Source organism: Lontra canadensis, unplaced genomic scaffold (assembly GCF_010015895.1).
Source record: "Lontra canadensis isolate GAN:19392208 unplaced genomic scaffold, GSC_riverotter_1.0 scaffold31, whole genome shotgun sequence".
In the NCBI taxonomy this organism is placed as follows: Eukaryota; Metazoa; Chordata; class Mammalia; order Carnivora; family Mustelidae; genus Lontra; species Lontra canadensis.
Genome location: NW_022631025.1, coordinates 10,197,782 through 10,217,229, shown reverse-complemented (window position 1 = coordinate 10,217,229; position 19,448 = coordinate 10,197,782). Strand labels below are relative to the sequence as shown.

General features: G+C 56.4%; 1 protein-coding gene across 5 annotated transcripts in view; it reads left to right on the top strand.

The window, feature by feature from the left end:
- APBA1 (amyloid beta precursor protein binding family A member 1) overlaps positions 1-18,239 on the top strand; it is a 189,617-nt gene extending 171,378 nt beyond the window's left edge. For 3 of the 5 annotated variants that reach the window (XM_032866582.1, XM_032866585.1, XM_032866581.1), the window contains 8 exons: positions 525-560; positions 1,581-1,667; positions 2,305-2,490; positions 6,352-6,531; positions 8,520-8,732; positions 14,754-14,873; positions 16,999-17,139; positions 17,964-18,239. In XM_032866582.1, coding sequence (XP_032722473.1) covers positions 525-560; positions 1,581-1,667; positions 2,305-2,490; positions 6,352-6,531; positions 8,520-8,732; positions 14,754-14,873; positions 16,999-17,139; positions 17,964-18,035 — 1,035 coding nt within the window. In that variant the 3' untranslated portion in view covers positions 18,036-18,239. The remainder of the gene's footprint in view (positions 1-524; positions 561-1,580; positions 1,668-2,304; positions 2,491-6,351; positions 6,532-8,519; positions 8,733-14,753; positions 14,874-16,998; positions 17,140-17,963) is intronic. The other 2 variants (XM_032866583.1, XM_032866584.1) reach the window with 2 other exon arrangements.
- The last annotated feature ends 1,209 nt before the right edge of the window (positions 18,240-19,448 follow it).

The window sequence follows — 19,448 nt, the reverse complement described above, 5'->3', positions numbered from 1 at the left end:
CAGAGTCCAAAGGAGAAGTCACTGGAAATTAGATGTTTTGAAGTGATAATTGCAACATATCAAAATTTGTGGGATACAACTAAGGCAGTACTTGGAGAGAGAGTCACAGTTTTAAGCAAATAATATCGGGGGGAAAGGTTAAAAATCTGTAATTTAAATTTTCATCTCAGGAAGCAAGAAAAAAAAATCAGGAAATTTAATGCTAAGAAAGTAGAAGGAAATTTAGATGTGGATTGAAACCAATGAAATACCAAACAGGCCAACAAGAAAAGTAACAGAACCAAGTCGGTTCTTTGAAAGCATCAAATGCCTTTTCCTTCTTCCTTCGGCCCCTGCCACCTCCTCAATTTTGAGTTAGGAAACTGATTGTGTGCAGAGTAGGGTTTTTTTTTTAAAGTCCGTCCTCCTCACCCAGAAATGCTTTATGCCCCTCTCGATCCCAGTTTGTCGACTCCCTTTTCGACTTTGACTCTCTGCAAATTCTTTTCTAACTGTTCTCCTGTCTCTGTTTGTTCCATGCTAAGCAGATGGCCCAGAAATTAGCCAAAAGCAAAAAGAAGGTGCAGTACAAACAACCTCATCAGCTTGGTGTTATGCCTGTTCTTTTCGTTTGTTTATGTTCTGCCTTTTTATTATTTTGTGTTTTTGTTTTCTGCATCCAGCAAGTTTTTGTTCAGATTTCTTTTTGAACCGCCCCATTAGCCAACGTTTCTCAAAACTTAGTTCCCTAAAGTGGCTGTTTTCTGTTGCTCATTAGTCATTTCACATCCGAGAAACAACAGGGAGCAGATTGGAGATGCTAAATGAAGTCTGCGGTAGCACAGAAGTTCCCACCGTTCAGGAGCACTAATGCGGCAGGGACTTGGGTCTGTTCAATTACAGTCACGTTTGACTTGTGGATTTTGTCAGATTGCTGGATGCAAAAAAGAAAACTCGCTAATAACCACACTGTGCGGAGTTAAACCCTAAACGAACCAGGCAGATGTGCTTTTTGGGTTATGGAGCTTCTAGGTGCTTACGGGCTGCCCGTGGGGTGTTGAGGCATTTGGGGTTCCTTCCTAAGGGGGTGGCTTCAGGAGTGGGGACTGCTTCTGTGTTGCTAAGGTGGTGTATGAACATGAAGACCCTCTTACCAGAACTGCATCCAAATGACTTCCTTTTGCACCTGCTACAAACGTCGTCCCCCATCGCTTGGCCAGGGGCAGACTCTAAGTGACATCTCCAGGGTCTTGGGGAATGGGTCACTTGCCCTTTTTCTTCAGCGTGTTGGGCCCCACGAGCCCCGCTGAAAGGGCATTCACAATCGTTGCTTGTAGAGTCAAATCAGCAGAGAGTTACTGCTTCCATAGGGGGAGACGCAGAGGGAATTTGGCATTTTTCACTATGACTTGGCGATGCGAACACTCGTCCGCGAGTCCCTCCTCTGTGGTCCCTTCAGCCTTGGCGGTCTAAATCTGGAGTCCGCACTGCCGTTCTGGTGACTGTGTCTCAGTGCCTTTGTGTGTGAGCTGACCTTGCTGCCGTTCACTGGAGTCGGGGAAGGGGTTAAGCTCTCCCCCGTTGTGCGTTTCTCTTCTCAGGCTCCCGAAGGTGAATCTCAGCCAATGACGGAGGTGGACCTCTTCATCTCTACCCAGAGAATCAAAGTGCTGAATGCCGACTCCCAGGTACGAGCCGGCCCGCCTGCCTGTCCCGGGGGGGACGTGCCCAGCCCCGCAGGGCAGCTCAGAGTCTGTGCCCGTGTCCCTAGCGCCACTGTCCTCGCCACCAACTCCCACGCACGCTGGAAGGCTATGTCTGCAGCGCCCACTGCCGGGGGGTGCGGGGGCGCTGTGCTGCTCTTGGGACCAGTCCCTTAAAGATCAAAGGGACATGTATGCCGTGGATGTTGTTTGCTAATAATCTCGTACGTTTTGATGAGGAGATTGATGAACTTGAACAGATCAGCCTTTGAAGAAATTGTGTTTAAAATCACACACACACACACACACACACACACACTACAGCCATCACCCGTGCATCGTTGTACCTTTTTTTTAACTTCTCCGCCGGAGATTCTACTGGTTATAAAATGACTGAAGTTTTTTCCCACGGGCCCCAGACACTTCCTGCTCTGGCTGTATTATTAGTCGAGGGACCCGCCCCCAGGCCTGGGTGGGGGCGTGTGAGGCTACCCACTGTCTCTGCAGGGTGCCCCTGGGCCCCCAAATATGGACCACATGTGGCCAGGCTGCAGGGCGGCAGACTGTCTCCTGGGCCGTTAGTTGCCTCCTGGACTTAGCATCCTCTCCCTTGCGCCCCCAGGAGACGATGATGGACCACCCTCTGAGGACCATCTCCTATATCGCTGACATCGGGAACATCGTGGTGCTGATGGCCCGCCGCCGGCTGCCCCGCTCCAACTCCCAGGAGAACGTGGAGGCCTCCCACCCGTCCCAGGATGGAAAACGGCAGTACAAGATGGTCTGCCACGTCTTCGAGTCTGAGGATGTAAGCCCGCCTCCCTTGATGTCCCTCTGGGTGACCTGGGCGGCCCCTGGGGGGCCAGATGCTCTTTCTCAGAACCCGAATCGGTCTCCTTAATCGTGCACAAAACAGGTACATGGGAGACAAGGCTGAATTAACAGACAAGGTGTTCGTCATGAGGCTTATAGGGAGACAGAAAATAAATTAGGTAAATATACTTAATACAGAACTGAATGGTGAGGAGTTTTATAAACAAAACTAACACTGGGACAAGAGCTGTGTCCGATGGAGTACTCAACAAAGTCGTCTCTGGGGAGGTGACATTTAAGGAGAGACCTGTGTCAACTGAGAGAAAAGCAGTGCAAAGGCCCTGAGGCCAGGACCTGCTCGTGTAGTTTGAGGACAGCTTAGAATGAGAGAAGAAGAGCAGAAGGAATGTGGTCAGGTGATCAGTCCTGTGGGGACCCCAAGCACATCTCACCTGGGCATGAGGGCAGTTCTCGGTTGTGTAGGATTGCCCTCTAGACCGCAGGAAAGTTGGGATTCCTGCTCCTACCACCCCCAACCCCACAGTGGCAGGAGCACCGCCTGCCCACTCCCAGTCCTTATGAAGACCAGGTGCTGCTCCTGTCACAAACCCAGGGATCCCCAGCCCTCATCTTTCCAGGTGACATGGTCAACAGAGAAAAGTCATTAATGACGGAGGCAGGGCCTGTTCTTTTTGGCTTCTTCCCCCGTTGTCCCAAGACCTGCTGGAGAGGCGTCCAGGCATCAAACCACATTAGGACCCAGCTTCTCTGAAAGCTTGATAGCCCTTAGAGGCTCCCTCGAGGGCCAACAGCACAGCCTGGAAGGTCTGGAACCACAGAGCCCCCTTCCCCCCCACCCGGAGGGCCATGTCAGTGCTGTTGACTGAGATCTTCCTCCTGCCACGGTGGAGTAAGCTCCCTTCCTCACAGTGAGCAGAGAGCCCTTCGCTCCTTCAAGAAAAATTGCCTGTGGTCGCCTTGACTCCTTCCAGGAGACGATTTCTCTCCAGAAGAGCATTCATCTTGTGGCAGTAAATTGCCTTCCTGCGAGAAGTCAGGAGGCAGAGGCTCTCTTCCCCGGGGACTCAGAGCCGTCACAGCTGCGGCCGCAGGGCCGTGGGGATGCTCACGCTTTTTGCAGCATCCTGTACTGGTCCAGTTCTCAAACTTAGGCCCTGGGGACAAGAGCACTGAGACGGCAGACGGCCTGACGCGCCTCTCCCAGGCATTCTCCCTGCCGTCCCTTTGAGCCTGAGGCCGAGCGCTCAGACTGGGAGCGGATGGGCTTTAGGAGTTTCTCAGAAGGTTTCGAAAGCTGGATTTCAAAGCTTGCAGCTCCTGTGTCCTGCAGGTGGGTCAAAAGGTGGAGCTAGGCCAGCTCCCCGGGGCTGCAGGTGCCTGTCACCCTCTGCCCCCTCCGCCTGGCTTGCAGCTTCCAAGGAGGGGCTGCTTGTCCTCCAGAGTTCCCCAAGAAAGGGAAGGATGGGGAAGCGAGAGTTCAGACAAGAATGGGCCTGGGGATCTTACCGCTTTGCTTCCAGAGCTGGGAGAGCGGGCTCTGGAGCCGGCCTCCGCGAACAGGCAGGGGGCCGCCGAGCTGGTGAAGGGATAGCGGCCCCCTCCCTGGGCCGCCCACCCAGCAGCAGCCTGGGCGCTTGGCCTGTGCATCCACAGGGACGTGCAGCCTGCGAGCTGGCCGTGGTCCCGGCCGTGGTCCCGGCCCTGCTGCTCACGCCTGGGGCGAGGCCTCGCTTCCTTCCCCCTCTTACTCAGGACGGGGCGGTGGGTCCTTGTCATGGCCCGTGGAGTTCCCGGAGTCACAGAGGGAGAAAAGTTCAGCCAGTTCTTACGTCCCTGTTCCTTAGCGGCTTTTAGCCAAACTCCTGAGGGCAAGGCAAGGAAGAGGGATTTAGGATTGTGTGTGTGTTTAAAACACTGCTCTCGAGACTTTCGTTGTTGTTCTACGGAGAGGCAGTCCCACAGGGTGGGTACGAGGGTGGGCTCTGGCATCCATCTGCCAGGATCCAGCCCGTGTCATCCCCTTCCGGGGGAGCAAACACCTTAACTATCAACCTCTGTCCCCTGCCTGTGCCATGGGGATGACAAGGAAGACCTCCGGTTCCAGCTCTAACGAGCTCCCAGAGGGGTGCCTGGGTGGCTCCGTCGGTTAAGCCTCCGACTCTTGATTTTGGCTCAGGTCCTGATCTCAGGGTCCTGGGGTCGAGCCCCAGGTAGGGCTCCCCACTCAGCATGGAGTCTGATTAAGATTCTCTCTCTCCCTCTCCTCCTGCCCCTCCCAGTCATGCTCTCTCTCCCTCTAAAATAAATAAATCTTGGGGTGGAGCAGAAAAAGGGCTCTGAGAAGCAAAAGGGATTTTTGTCGTCAGCCGGCTGGTACTCCTGCCCAGAGCTGCTGGAGACCGCGTGTAGGACTTGTCCCGCTCACCGTGAGTCTTGCACGTTTTGCTGCAGAAAAATTACTGGTTGTTTATAGAGCAAGTTCTTCCCCAGGTTCTAAAGGGGTTTTTAGACAATGGATGATAGACACAGCTTTTACCTTTCTGAAATCTAAAAATTTCTAGATTCTGAAACATGGCCTCAAGAGCTTAGGACGAGGGCCTGTGGCGCTATCCTGCTTCCCTCAGTCGTGGGCTGGGCATCCAGATTGCTGCAGGGGTCCTCGGGTCACGTTTCATGCAGCACGGACACGGGAGAGGTACCCGGTGGCTGCTGGCTCGCCGAGCCCACAGCCTGGATGACTTGGTGCGGGGAGAGGTTATCAGAGCCTAGTGCCAGAAAAGGAGCCACGGAAGCAGCTCTCCTGTGCTATGAGCTGTGTGACCGTGAGCAGGTTCCTTCGTGTCTCTGGGCCTCTGTCTCCTCACCTGGAAAACATGGGGCTGGACTCAAGCAGGGTTCTCAAGAGGGCCCTGAACCCCCTTTGTACAACAGATGTTTTGTGATGCTCTGTTCCAGTCCTGAGATAAAATTCACAGATAATATAACCTGCCCTTTTGAAAACCTGTTCACAAGCTGAAGTACTGCTGTACATGCAACACAGAGGGAAAATGAAAGGAAAGGCAGCTAAAATCAAGCGGTCCTTCCTCCAGTACATAGACGCTTGGGGCCGGCCACGCCCGAAGGAACAGTGGAGCTGTCAGAGGCTTTCACCTCCTTGAGTAATAGGTTTAGACGTGAGAACGCGGTGTTTCACTGACTGTCATAAACACTTGCATGTGACGTCTTGAATGGAGGGCCCATAAGAAAATAGATACGCACACCCCACCCCTGCGGGACCCCCTCGCCGTGCGAATCCCAGATACCATGACGAGCACTGAGGCTAAGGATTTTCCAGAGTCACGACGCTTCTTTCCAGTAAAATGCCAGACAAAGCCAGTTGTCGTCTTCTCCCAGTTGACACGGCAGCTGTCTTCTTGGAATGTTCCACGTGCATTAGAGCTGGGCAAGTCATGCCTTTGTGCGTTATATAACCTGAAGTCGAGTCCCAGACACAGACACACGTGGTTTGTTCCCGGTGTTACATGCATACGAGGGTCCGAGGGCCACTCCAGCATCGTTCGGGGTGTAGGATGGCTCATCATCGGGCAGGCCGGTCCCGCTCACGACACAAGTCCAGCATCTCTGAGTCCTGTCCCCTCAACAAGCCCCCTTGTGGTCACTGCCTTAATAAAACATGTCCCTAGTAATTCTGAGCACGGACTCTGGCTGGGATTCGCGTCCCCTGTAGACCACCTGGCCCGGCTGACTGCTGGGGCTCCCCGTCCTGCTGCCTGGTTGACCGCTGTCTTCCCTCTCTCTGGTTGACCGCTGTATTCCCTCTCCGGCTGCTGTCTAGGCCCAGCTCATCGCACAGTCCATTGGGCAGGCATTCAGCGTGGCGTACCAGGAATTCCTCAGGGCCAACGGGATCAACCCTGAAGATCTCAGCCAGAAGGAGTATAGTGACCTGCTCAACACCCAGGACATGTACAACGATGACCTGATCCACTTCTCCAAGTCGGAAAACTGCAAAGATGTAGGTACTTCTCCGAGCTCGGCCGGCCGGGCAGAAGTCCCAGCAGCGTGGAGAACGGCCAAATGGTGTGGGGGCAGGAGGTGGGGTGGGGAGTGGGGTTGGCAGGACGCCTCTGAGGGACGGGCAGCTTTGGAGGAGAACGCAGTTCCTGAGCTGCTCTGGACGTCTGAGTGTTCTTGGGGAAGTGTAAAGGATTTGGGGGCCTGAGCCAAAGTCCCAGAAGCATGAAGGTCGGAAAGCTCGGGAATTGTCTGGGGAGCCATGAATGAGACAGCACGACTGGCGCACGGGGTGTGTGTGGAAGAGGACACGAAGGGGTCCCCCCTGGGTTCAGGTCAGAACCGGGGGCCTTGAACGTCTAGCTGAGGGGCTTGGGCTTTATCCAGTAGACAGAAGCACCTTTATGAGACAGCGATTCCTGTTCTTTTCTTCACTGACATAGGTCAGGTGTCCTCCGTGCCCTAGAAGCAGAACCTGAGACAGGGATTCCTGCAGGGGGTTTTGGGGAGAGGGCACTCGGGAAAAAGCGAGTGTGGGCACCAGGGTGGTGGGGACCCGAGAAGGAACGTGGCCTTGCTGGAGATGAGCTTCCTTCTGATCCAGAGGGGCTCTGGGTCACAGATCTCGGGGCGGGCTTTTCCCACCTTGGGCCAAAGGTGTTGGCAGGCCTTTGTACCCTGTGCCAGTCAGTCATGGCCTCCAAGATCAGACGGGGGTGTCAGTGTGCTTGGGCCATCTGAACAGAGCACGGCAGACTGGGCCGCTTCATGGCAAAAAGACGTATTGTCTCCATTCCAGAGGCTTGAAGTCCAAGGTCAAGGTGTCCAGAGGGTCAGTTCCTTTTGAGGTCTGAGGGGGACGGGGGCGTTCCAGGCCCCTCACTCTGGCATGGAGAGAACGGTCTTCTCCGTGTGTCTTCACATCGTCTCCCCTCCGCGTGTACATGTCTGCGTCCAAACCTCCCCTTCCTGTGAGGACAGCAGTCATCCTGAATTAGGGCCCACACCAATGACCTCATTCTAATGTGATTGCCTCTGTAAAGACTCCGTATCCAAATAAGGTCATATTCTGAGGTCCTGGGAGTTTGGCCTCCAACGTAGGAATTTCGAGGGGAGCACAGTTCAGCAGCCCATCACGGGGAATGTCTCCTGTCAGGCAGCTCTCCAGAGAAGCTGCCAGCTGCAAGCTTCAGCAGCCTGGAGAAGGGACAGGGACGCCAGCCTGCCGGGGGAGGGGGGCATTGTCAGACCCCAGCAGCCTCCGGCCGTGACTAGGAATCAATACATACATATGCTTTTTGTCATGAGGCTTCAGAAAGTGTCATGTCCCTTTTAGTGTCTCTGCAAACCTTCGCAGGTTGCAGGTATCAGACCTGACTCCTGTCTTCTCCACCCTGCCAAGGAGGGCCACACAGAACTCTGTCTGTCTAGAAATACGGTCTTCCTACGTGCACCTCCAACCATGTTGGTTGTGATAACCTTAGCCCCCCTCCTTTTTCCTTTCTCTTGAGCTTGCTCCTTGCAAAGAAATGTTTCTATAATGTCTGTTTATTTATTTTTACCTCAAGAATCTTAAATGCTGGGTGGGGGGGGGGGGGTTAGTAGCACTGTGGAATAGGGCAGCCTGTGCAGAGACTCCAGAAGCTATTTCTGGAAATCGTAAATGCCCCCCCACCGCCCGCCACCCGACGTCCCCAGCCACACAGCCTCTCCTCCTGCTCCCCGGGGACCGCAGGAAAAAATCACCTGGAGCCCTTTGTGATCATCTGGCCGCGGCAAGCTTGCTCCCCTGGAACAGGCATCGTGAGACGGCATCTTTTCTTACCAAATGCCATGGAATCCAGAGAGGACAGGGGTTGTCCGGGTCAGAACCGGCAGGGAGATGCCGTTCTCCTTTAATGATGATGGGAGGTGGGGCGGGGGCTTTGATGTGTGCCGCTGCCCAGGTGGCTGCTGATTCAGGTTTCTGGCTTTGCGTTTTCCTTTCAGGTCTTCATAGAGAAGCAGAAAGGAGAAATCCTAGGGGTGGTGATCGTGGAGTCTGGCTGGGGGTCCATCCTGCCCACCGTGATCATAGCCAACATGATGCACGGGGGGCCCGCCGAGAAATCGGGGAAGCTGAACATCGGGGACCAGATCATGTCCATAAACGGCACCAGCCTGGTGGGCTTGCCTCTGTCCACCTGCCAGAGCATCATCAAGGTACCTGGAGGTGGGAAAGGGGCCGATGTTACACACCTGAGATGGAGGACGTCTGCTCATTTCAGTCATTCATGTTCTGAGCACACACAGTGTCACGCCCAGAGGAGGGGGGACACAGTTAATAAAAGCCTGGGCCCGCACTCAACCGCTGAACCACCAAGTCACTAACGCAGACTCCTCCTTGAAATCGTTCCTACATCGAAGACGGTATATTTGGCTCACATAACACCACCCTCTGTACGGTGCACCTTGCAGACATCACTAGTCAATCACAGCACTCCCTTTCCCTAAGCCAGACTCAGCCCTAACTGAATTTCCCGCCACTCAGGAACCCTGTCACTTAGAGTCAGCTAGATGCACTTGAGGTCGTGGGCCATCCCCGCTGGAAATCATGGCAACGCTTCAAGTCCGAGAGCACGGTTTCCTTCACAGTGGCCGCGGCGGTGATCCAAGCAAGCGTGTCCTGCCCCGGAGCTTGCGGATAATGGGATCCACACGCGCCTGGTGTCGTGAGAAGGGGGGACTTGTGGTGCAGGCTGTGTGCTCCCTCTCACACCTGAGCCTAATTACTTCTCGTTCAGCCCAAACGGACACTCTTGCCTAAAGCGTGAGACTAAAACGTGGGTATTTGAGAGGAAGAAATTAGATTTTCTTCTTAGAAACCAAGCACTTGTGTGGTTTGTCGCACACATCGGGACTTGCCGGCAGCATGGCCAGTAGGGACATTCCGCCTTCGTTACCGTGTCTGTCGACCCTGGCCCCGCCAGGCCCCGAGACCCACAGGCAGATCGGGATTCCACGACACGCTCTCGTCCCTCAGGGTTCCCTGAAGGCCTGGGAGCTAGAGCTCAGCCGTGTGCGTGTATAGGAGAGATAGAGGGAAAATGAATCCATCTTATTCCAAACTAAGGAAAAATCACAAAAGCCAGCATCTGTGGCTGGGCAGTCCGAGCGTGGAAGTCAAAGTGAGTGTAGAGGACGCAGGGATGGGTGCCTCTTTGTCTTTCATGACACAGATGTGTTCTGATTCCTCACAAGATTATCTTACCCTGAGGGAGAAAAGGGTCCTCTTGGGCCTCATTTATGTTTGCTACATCTTACACTTAAATAACTTCTACCCCTTCTCAATGTACGTTAAAGATTAAAGAACCGAGGGGCACCCAGCTGGCTCAGTCAGTGGAGGTTTGACTTCCGATCTTGCGTTTGTGAGTTCAAGCCTCACTTTGGGTGTAGAAGTTACTTAAAAAAAAAAAAAAAAAAAGAACCTACTTTGAACGTACGTATTCATTGAGACGTGTTTACTGGGCCTCCATTAGGCTGAGCTGAGCTACGGGGAAGCCAGAATGTCAGCCTGCACGGGGAGGATAATTCATAACTGGAAGGTTCCTTGTTGGGGCGCCTGGGTGGCTCATTCGGGTAGACGTCTGCCTTCGGCTCAGGTCGTGATCTCGGGGTCCTGGAATAGGGCCCCATGTCGGCTCCCTGCTCAGTGGGGAGTCTGCCCCTCTCTCTTCCTCTTCTCCCTCTCCCCTGACCCCAAGCTCATGCGTGTGCTCTTTCTCTCTCTCTCTCAAACAAATGAAATCTTAAAAAATAAAAGCGTTCGGTGGACCCTAGTGGCAACAGAGAGGTGAAGAGTTAGAGCCATGCAGAGGAAGGAGCTTTTTCTGATTTCGAAGGGGGACTTGGAAGGAGGGCTTAGACATAGGCAGGTGCATAACAGAAAGGAAAGTGGCCTTCGGGGGTTCCTGCTTGAACCGATGGGCAGGGGGCCGGCTTTGCAGGCGGCCGAGACAAGTCGGAGCCCAGCCAGGGAAGTCTGAGCTGGTGCCGTGGTTTTGTGGCAAGGCCAGGGGCAGGGGCCAGAGTGGGGATACAGGATGCACGTACGTTTGGCAACTGAGTCACACGGGCGAAAGTTCACAGATGCCCTTTCACACTGGCGAGCAGGGCACTTGTGAGCGTGGTGTGTGCGTGAGAAGCGCTGAGGGGCCGTGGGAACCAGACACGGTAGAGGCAGTCTGCGCCCACGAGCTTGGTGTTGCTGGGGAGACGAGAAGCTACCGGCTGCCGGGCACCGCGCCCCTGGCGTCGTTTCGGGAATGTGCGCATTTGCTGATGGAGCCTTCACGGCAGCCTGCTGTAGGGTAGGGGCTGGTGTCGTGCCTGTCGTACACACAAGGAAACTGAGGCATGGAGAGGTGATGTAATCATTCAGGGTCACGCAGTGGTCCGCCATGGAGCAAGGACACTCAGCCCCTGTGACGTCGCTGGGCAGTGTCTGGTTGGCCCCTGGGGCAGTGGTTCTCAGCCAAGGGATCTTGTGTCCTCTTCCCCAGGAGACAGCTGAGGTCGAGACAGCCAGGGAGGAGGCATGTTACGGCGTCTCGCGGGAAGAGGTGCAGGGGGCAGCCAGTATCACCTGGCAGGCAGCCCCGGTCACCTCCCCCCGCCCCACAGCAGCCAGCCCCCTCCCCTGGGCACCTGGCTTGCAGAGGACCTGCCTGGGTTTCCCCAGAGTTCAGCTGCATCCAGGCCCAGGGAGGCAGGCCAGATGCAGGAGGCTGAGCCCACAAAGGCAGTGCCAGGCTCCGGGACCACACGGGGACTCCTCTCCTCTTTGCTGGGCCGCCCGGCAGGGTGGACATGCCACTTGTTCTGCGAGCGACCAGTCGGACCACCATCGAAGCCATTTCCGCAGGGGAAGCGTTCGTTGCTGCTGGGAACCGATCTCGGAGGTCTGTAAAAGGCTCTGTGTGGGATCAGAGAATTAGAAGGCCACGTGGCGATGAAAGAGCACCGCAGAAAATGCAGAGCAAGACATCAGGGCCTCCGCGGGCGTCCTCTGCAGGGGAGGACGGGGCTGGGACAGGGCCCTGCGGCCCCGGTGTCTGGTGATGTGCTTCCGTGTCTGGTGCCGACGTGGGGCCAGCCCAGCCTGGCTGGGGGCAGAATTCGAGCACTGATTTCAGCTAGAAATCCGGCCAGTGAGGACTTCCAGCGGGGGGGAATGGTGGTTTAAAACTCCCCAGACAACATGCTCTCTTCCGCCTCCCCCCACACCCCGAGCCCCGGCTCCCACGGCCCCTCCCCGGGACCAGTGCCGGGAACGTGCGGGGCTTCCTCCAGGCGCCGGCGAGCGTGGCCTGTTTCGGTGCCGCGCGGAGGCCACTTGCCGTGAATTTAGCAAGCGCCTCTTACCCTGATAAATCACCTCTTTGGAAAACTTGGACGTGAGACACCTGGGGCCGTTGCTGAACGTGGGCAGCTGCCCCAGGTCCATCACCGGCTTCTTTGTCCACACTGGTGATGACATCACCCTCCTCCAATGCAGCTTGAGAAACGAGAGTGTAAACCATGGAAACAGAATGCATTTCTAGAATAGAGTTATAGGCACGGAGGCATTTTAATCATTTTAATTGCTTTCTTCCTTAGCCATTACTTCTGATGTCGTAATTCCGAAGGCAAAGCCTCTTAGCAGTCGGCCAGTTTATTTGCCTCCATGGTCCTTCCCTCCTGACTTTATTTTTTTCTTTCCTAAAGTAGAGTACTGCTTCCCCTTCCTTCCACAGGCTCATCGTGGTCTGGCTTTCCTGTTTCTATAGAAACCATTCTGGCTTCTCCCCTCTCCCATCCTTTCCACCCTCCTCTTCCCCTCCCACAGTGTTTCTTAATCGGCTATAGCATTCCACTACGGTCAGCCGTGGGGACAGAATGACCGCTTGTGTCATGGTCACCTCCTGTAAAATGGCAGCTCAGAAATCCAACGTCTAACAGGCCGCACCTCGAAGCATCGCTCGGGGACGGCCTGCAGACGCGTGGTCTGGTGTTCCAAACAGTCCCTCTCTTGAAGCCTAGCCCTGTAGCACATGTCCCCAGTCTAGAAATTCACTCACTGAGGGACAAATCAGGCCTCTTAATTCTCACACACACACATGGAACCCACCAGAACGATGTGAACTTTTTTCTGTTTTTAGGTGATCGAGAAAATCGAGTCGTTCTCTGGCATTTCAGGGTGCCCGGAAGGTTTCCCCAGGTCTCAAAAACCTACCTGCGTAACCCCAGCGGTTAATAGATAGAAACATTTAAAACGGGTGGCTTTATCCAAGGCTGCGCTTTTCACTACTGTGCTGGTTTCTTAAGAATTACTTCCGTCTGGTTTCCCACAGCTTCCTGATCTCTGGGTGTGTGACTGTGGCGGGAGCAGGGGACGGGGCTCAACCCTCCGGTGGCCCCACATGTGTCCACAGTCCCCCACCACCCCCCTCCCGGTGCCTGACACCTGCCTGGGTACACTGAGGGTGACCGATACTTGCCAGTGACTGAGAAAGAGGAGGCACTCGAGGGAGAAACGCGGTGTCCCCGTGAACAGCATGGAATTGTGGGTGTGCTTCAAGAAATAACAGCACAGAACCGTACCCATATTTTCTCTTTCCTGTGACTTTCCTAATAACGTCGGTTCTCTCGAGCTGACTTTACTGTGAGAACCCAGCGTAGGAGCCACACACCAAGTCTGGGTTAACCGTTCGTGTTATCGATGAGGCTGTTACCTGTTCGGTTTATACATGTCAGATTTTACTGCACCAGTCGGCAGGGAGGGGGTCGGCGCTTCTGACCCCTGCATCTTCAAGGGTCAGCCGTACATTCATTCATATCTGAGCACCACCCCCCAAAACAAGCCTCCTTGACGTCGTAGAAACAGGTGTTTTTAAGCATAATAGTCAAGACGTGGTGCTGTCGGCAGATACGGTAGGGAAAGAGCAGCAGGGGAAGCTGTGAAGTCAGAGCCAGGACGGGAAGGGACCTCCGGGTGTCACCGCCGCTTGTCGGGGCCACAAGGAGCCTGAGGTCGAGGATGCGGGGGGCAGAGAGTTGAGGCCCCCCAGCTGCCAAAGCAGAAGCACAGCATGAGCGCAGGCCCTGTGACCCCCCCCATCCCGCCCCGTGGGTGGGGACCGTGGGCCCCGTGTGTGGAAGCCTGGCTCCCCTGTGGACCAGGATAGCGGCTGCTTCGGCTCAGCTGCTGCTCTGCTGTGACATCGTCACATCGTGAACCGGAGAAGTTTCCTAGAGAAGTTTCCGGAACCACAGAGAGTGGCTGGTGAGGGCTGCCTGCGTGTGCACCCCAAGTCACCCTTAGCCCAAGTGCAGCCACGGGGAGCCTCCAATCCCGCAGAAAGCCGAACGGTTCAGAACACCAAGTGGAGGGGCAGAGAGGCTAGAGGTGGGATATTAAACTGGGCCCCGTCCACACTCACGCCGAGAGCACCAGCGGCCGTCCACCGGGGCAAGCGGGGGTCAGAGGGCAGGAGCCCTGGACTCTCGCCAGGTAGGAAAGTCAGCTGGAAACAGGCCCCGTGCAGGCCAGAAGAAAGGATTTGGTGGCACAAATTTGTCTTCCTGACGTTCTCCCTGGCTTCTTTGTTGAGCAAATCTGGCTCATCGTGATACACAGCCTCCCGCTGTCTGTGTGGGGGGTCGTGGTGTCGGTGAAAACGCTTGGGTTTGGAAACGCAGCAGACGTGGGGTTGGATCCGCTGCCGGTGTGAGTTGCCAAGAGTCTCTGAGCCTCAGTTTTTTCTTCTATAAAATGGACATAGAGCTGCAGTTTGTCGAGGAGACCGAGGGAGATGGCCCCGGTGGGTGGCCAGAGGCCTTGCTCAGTGACGGGCGGTTCGGCTGGTTTCGTCATCCGGGTGGGTTTGGAGGGACGGTGATGGTGCTGTGCTCACACGTGGTGCCAACACGGTGGTGGCCGGCTGGTCGCTCCCACCCGACCACACTCCCCCACTCGGAGCGCACTGGCCGCAGGGGTGGGGTCCGTGACCTCTCTGGAGCCTGAGTTGTCTCATCTGGCCGTGGGTTGTCCCTGCCCGGGCACTGTCGGCCTGTGCGTGGACCTGCTTCACGGGTCCCCAAAATAAGACCACTTGGGGCTCCTTTGGCCTTCGGTGCCGTCTGCTATGATCTCCTCTGCCCGCTCCTGGCTGCCGTCTCCACCGTGCCCCGTTCCCGTTCCAGGGCCTGAAGAACCAGCCCCGGGTGAAGCTGAACATCGTGCGGTGCCCCCCGGTGACCACCGTGTTGATCAGGAGGCCGGACCTGCGGTACCAGCTGGGCTTCAGCGTCCAGAACGGAATCGTAAGTGCGGCTCCGCGGCCCCTCGCCGAGGCCTGACACACACCGCTCTGGCTCGGTGCCGGATCTTACGTGTTTACTCTCTGAGAGCCGGGCAGGTCCCCGAATGTGTGCAGCAAGGCGAGGGCTGAGTGGGGGCGGCCGCTGGGCCTCCTGCGCGGGCAGATCCCGTCCGGGCAGAGAATTCTGGGCCTTCCACATGAGAAGGGAAAGGTGCTTCCCACAGCCGGGCCCTGCAGCTCTCGGGGACGGGGCAGGGTGCTGCTCCCAGCTGCCGACTTGAGACGGTCTGGGATGTGCCCCGAGCCCTTCCAGGCCTGGGGGGGGGCTGCTCACGTGAGCCCCTGCAGAGCCGCTGCCCCCCCAGCCCCCGAGTGTGCAGCACTGGGGCGGGGCGGGCTCCCTGGTGACCAGGCACAGCCCCGGAGGGAGCCCCCCGGCCCCTGACCCACGCCTGGTCTCCATCTCACCTCTTTAACCTGGAATAGCACAGTAGGACTAGAGTATTTTCATCACTTGGATGTCTGTCTTGAAACAATACTTTTTTTTTTCTTTACTGTGGTAACATACAGTGCTAAATGGACCATTCAAACCATTTTTTTTTCTTTTAGATTTTATTTATTTGACAGATCACAAGCAGGCAGAGAGGCAGGCAGAGAGAGCAGGGGTTGGGGGGAAGCAGGCTCCCCACTGAGCAGAGAGCCCGATGGCGGGGCTCGATCCCAGGACCCTGAGATCATGTCCTGAGCTGAAGGCAGAGGCTTTAACCCACTGGGCCACCCAGGTGCCCCCATTCAAACCATTTTTAAGCCTACAATTCAGTCGCATGAGGTAGATCCATTCACAGAACTTTCCAGAACAACTTCGTCCCAGACTGAAACGCCATACTCAGTACTGCTCCACTTGGTCCTGGTTTGTTTGCCTCGTTCTGGACTCACAGGAGGTCTGGGCTGTGAGGACAGTCCTGTCCACGGTCTGTGACCCTCTTGACTTTTAGGTTTTAGATGCGCCCTCCCTCTGTTTGCCTCCATCTTTCCAAATTGAAGAACCCTATTCTCTTCCCCCTTGAGTTGCAATTAAGAGTTTTAAGTTATTAAAAATTTATTTTGCGTATGTTTTCAAGGTTTAGAAATACCCTTGAGGCTCCCAGCTGGTGTGGAAACATCCCGCCCCTCATCTGTTCTTCGGACCTCAGTGGCCTCGTGCTGGGCTGGGGACAGGGTCCTCCTTATGGTTTGGGGCAGATGGCTGCTTTTACCCGCTGGCTTTGTTCACTTTGTTCATATTCAAATAACTTGAGAAGTTGTTCAGATATGCACAAAGGGTGGATGGATGACAGCAGCGGATCCGTTGGTTTTGCCTGAAGTGTGGGAACCACCTTCGCAGTGTTTGACTCCAGGGTACCCCAAGGCCCACAGTGTCCACACAGCCAGACACAGCACGTTGTCACGGGACACCGAGGTCTTGTCTACACGGGCTGAAAAGATGCATGATCTGAAGTGAAAAGTCACCTCTGTAAATTCAGAACATGTTTTTGGGGGGAAAGTCTGATGCTTTATGTGAGGTGGGGATGGCTGGGCCCCCAGGGCTGAGCCCAGAGCCCCCTAGGCCCTGGAGAGAGCACACCTCCGGCATGCTGCGGGCCTGGCCCTGCGGTGGCGGAAGGCAGCCACAGTGGCTTTTCCGTGAGAAGTGAGTTTGAACAAGGGAGCTGGCCACACTTGGGCTCGTGTAACTGTGACCCCGGAAAGCAGGCTTCGAACATGAGCCAGCTCGATGTTCGAGTCCCAGGGGTGAACATGGGGCATGACATTCACCTGTGTTCCACGGCCTGCGAGCTTCAAAGCAGCTGGTGACAGGCCCACACGGCTCTGTCTCCCCGGCCCCAGCTGCGACGACAAGCGATCAGAGCTCAGCGGGCTGTGACACCCCATGACACGCGGAGCTCACGGGCGCATGGTCCTGTGTGTCGTGAAAAGAAACTGAGAGATTCACCTGCCCCCAAAGTAACCACAGAAGCTTCTTAGGGATGAGAAGGCAGGGGGTCCAAGAAGGACAGGCCCGTCCCCACCCTGCGCCCGCCACGTGGTGCTGCCCTGAAGGGTAACGTGGCCTTTGACCCCGACAGATCTGCAGCCTCATGCGAGGGGGGATCGCGGAGCGAGGCGGCGTCCGCGTGGGACACCGGATCATTGAGATCAACGGGCAGAGCGTGGTGGCCACCCCCCACGAGAAGATCGTCCACATCCTCTCCAATGCGGTGGGAGAGGTAGGAGCCAGCGGGGCTGGGCGGGGGTGTGGGGGGGTGTCCCCTGGTGCCTCTGGTGCCCCTGGTGGCCCTGGCCTTGCACTCGTGCAGCCCCTCCCAGGCCTTCCAGGGAGTGTCCATTCCAGTCCCCAGCCCCACACGCCAGCCAGAACCGTCCGTGTTGGCCCAGATCTAGCCCCATGACCAGCCGGGCCCCAGAGCAGCTCCTGCCAGTGGGGGCCAGTCTCTCTCGTGTTATTTGCTCTCCTTCCACTTTGGACTCGTGGATTCATCTGTGGGGCTTCCCTCAGGGGCTACCCGAGTTCTGTCCGTCTGTCCAGTTAACGTGCTGGGAAGGTGGACGTCTTCGATGGAGTCTGATCAACAGAGTCCCCTCCAGGGGCCGCACCCGGCCCAGGCCTCCTGAGGTCGGGATGGCTGTTCCCAGGCCCCCTTCTTGCGCCACCCGACCTGCAAGGGAAGGAGGGGGTGGGAACAGTGACAAACCATCGTCATTCTCCTTAGGTTTTCCTTCTTGCGGGGGGGTGGGGGACGGGGGACAAAAAACCCCAAACACAGCCTGATGAGAGCAAGAATATGGCATTGGCTGGGAAAACACATCCTGACTGATTGTCATTGCTCTATCTCTGCCGCCCCAAACATTTTAGAAAGCCCATGGATTCCTCTCTTCCAGGAGGCCGGGTCAGGTCCCTGTTGGGGGGTGGGGGGTGGGAGTCTTCAAAGCCCCCTGTGGTTAGAGGTGCTGCCCCCCACCCGGGGCCACAAGGGTCGATGTCTCCCCAGCCCCTGGTCTCGGGCCCCCTGACGTGCCTTCCCACCCCCAGATCCACATGAAGACGATGCCGGCGGCCATGTACCGACTGCTGACGGCGCAGGAGCAGCCCGTGTACATCTGAGGCCGCGCCCGCGGGCGGCTTGCATGGAGGACTGCCCTCACTCGTGGTGTGTTTCTCGTTCTGCATCTTGTGCCCACTGAGACGTCTCCTCACGCCCAGCACCGGTTCTACACAGGAAGAGAAGAATCCGCAGACCTCTTTGCTCCGTCTCTCTCCGGTCTGCACATTTTTTCTTTGTTTTTTTTTTTTTTTTAATGCCAGGGAAGTTTTCTCTGCACCTCCTGGAGGATGGAGAGCAGCCACGGCCCACCAGGTGTCGGCCCAGCGTGGCACCGTCCTGGAGGGCCCCCGGGGGTGGGTCTGGAGGAGGGTGCTGCTTACAGGGAGCCCTCCCTCCCAGAGAGCACGGGCCTAGGCCTCCTAGGAGGTGCTCCTCAGGGCAGGGAGGGCGTGGATGCAGCCAGGCCCGCCCTCCAGCCCCTGGTCCCGGCTCTTCTTCCAGTGGCGTGTGGGAATGTGGGGAGATGGCAGGGACCAGCTGCGTCTTTAAGGATTTGCCCTGCCAGCTGTGGACCAGGGACGCCCCGCATCTCTGCCCAGAATTTCTGAGCCAACCTTATGCCTCTTCTGTAGCTAGTTTTAGGTTCAACATCATTGTGTTGTTTAACGTGAGCCTTCTCATCCAAGGGTCGAAGGGGAGCTGCCTGGGGCACCATCTCGTTGCAGAAAGCTCAGCGGTTTGGGGGGGCGGCCTCCCTGGGTCGTCCGAGGTTACCCACCATCAGATAAGCACGGGCAGGGGCTCCCTCCCCCCGCTGTCGCACACACACGTATACAGTCCCTCTCACCACCTCCCATCACCAGTGAGGCATACCTGGCCTCTGGAAGGCCCACATGGCCTCTCTGGGAGGCCCCTTCCCCTGTTCTGGGTGGCCTACGGGGCTGCCCAGCCCTGTCCTGAGAGACACACTCCCTTGGGGGCTGAGGCCTGGTTCCTGGCACCACCTGGGCTCAGCATTCGTGGGCTACCCCCAGGCCCCCCACTCCACCTACATGTGGGAAGTTGGGAACGACAGACTGCTCCCGCCCGAGGAAGAGGGCCCGGGTGCCCAAGGCAGGACCCGCTTTCTCCTCTGCTCAGGGCCCCTGAGGCAGCACAGGACGGTCAGGGGCCACAACAGTAATAAACCGCACAACTAAGAGGACAGGAATGACCTCCCCCCTATGCCTAAGCATCCCCAAGCGTGTGCTAGAAACCGCTGCCTCGTGAGTCCGAGAGCTTCGAGTGTCCCCTTCAGGTGCCTCATCCGTGGGCTGGGTCTCAGTTCAGTGCGGGTGTTTTCATAATATTATTCTGAGCCAGTTGTCACTTATTCTGGGTCCAAAGAGCATTTTGTGTTCATGTAGGCAGGTGTGGGTCGGTCTGGTCTTTGTTTCATTTTGTTCCTGACCTCAGCAGAGACGGGGGAAGAG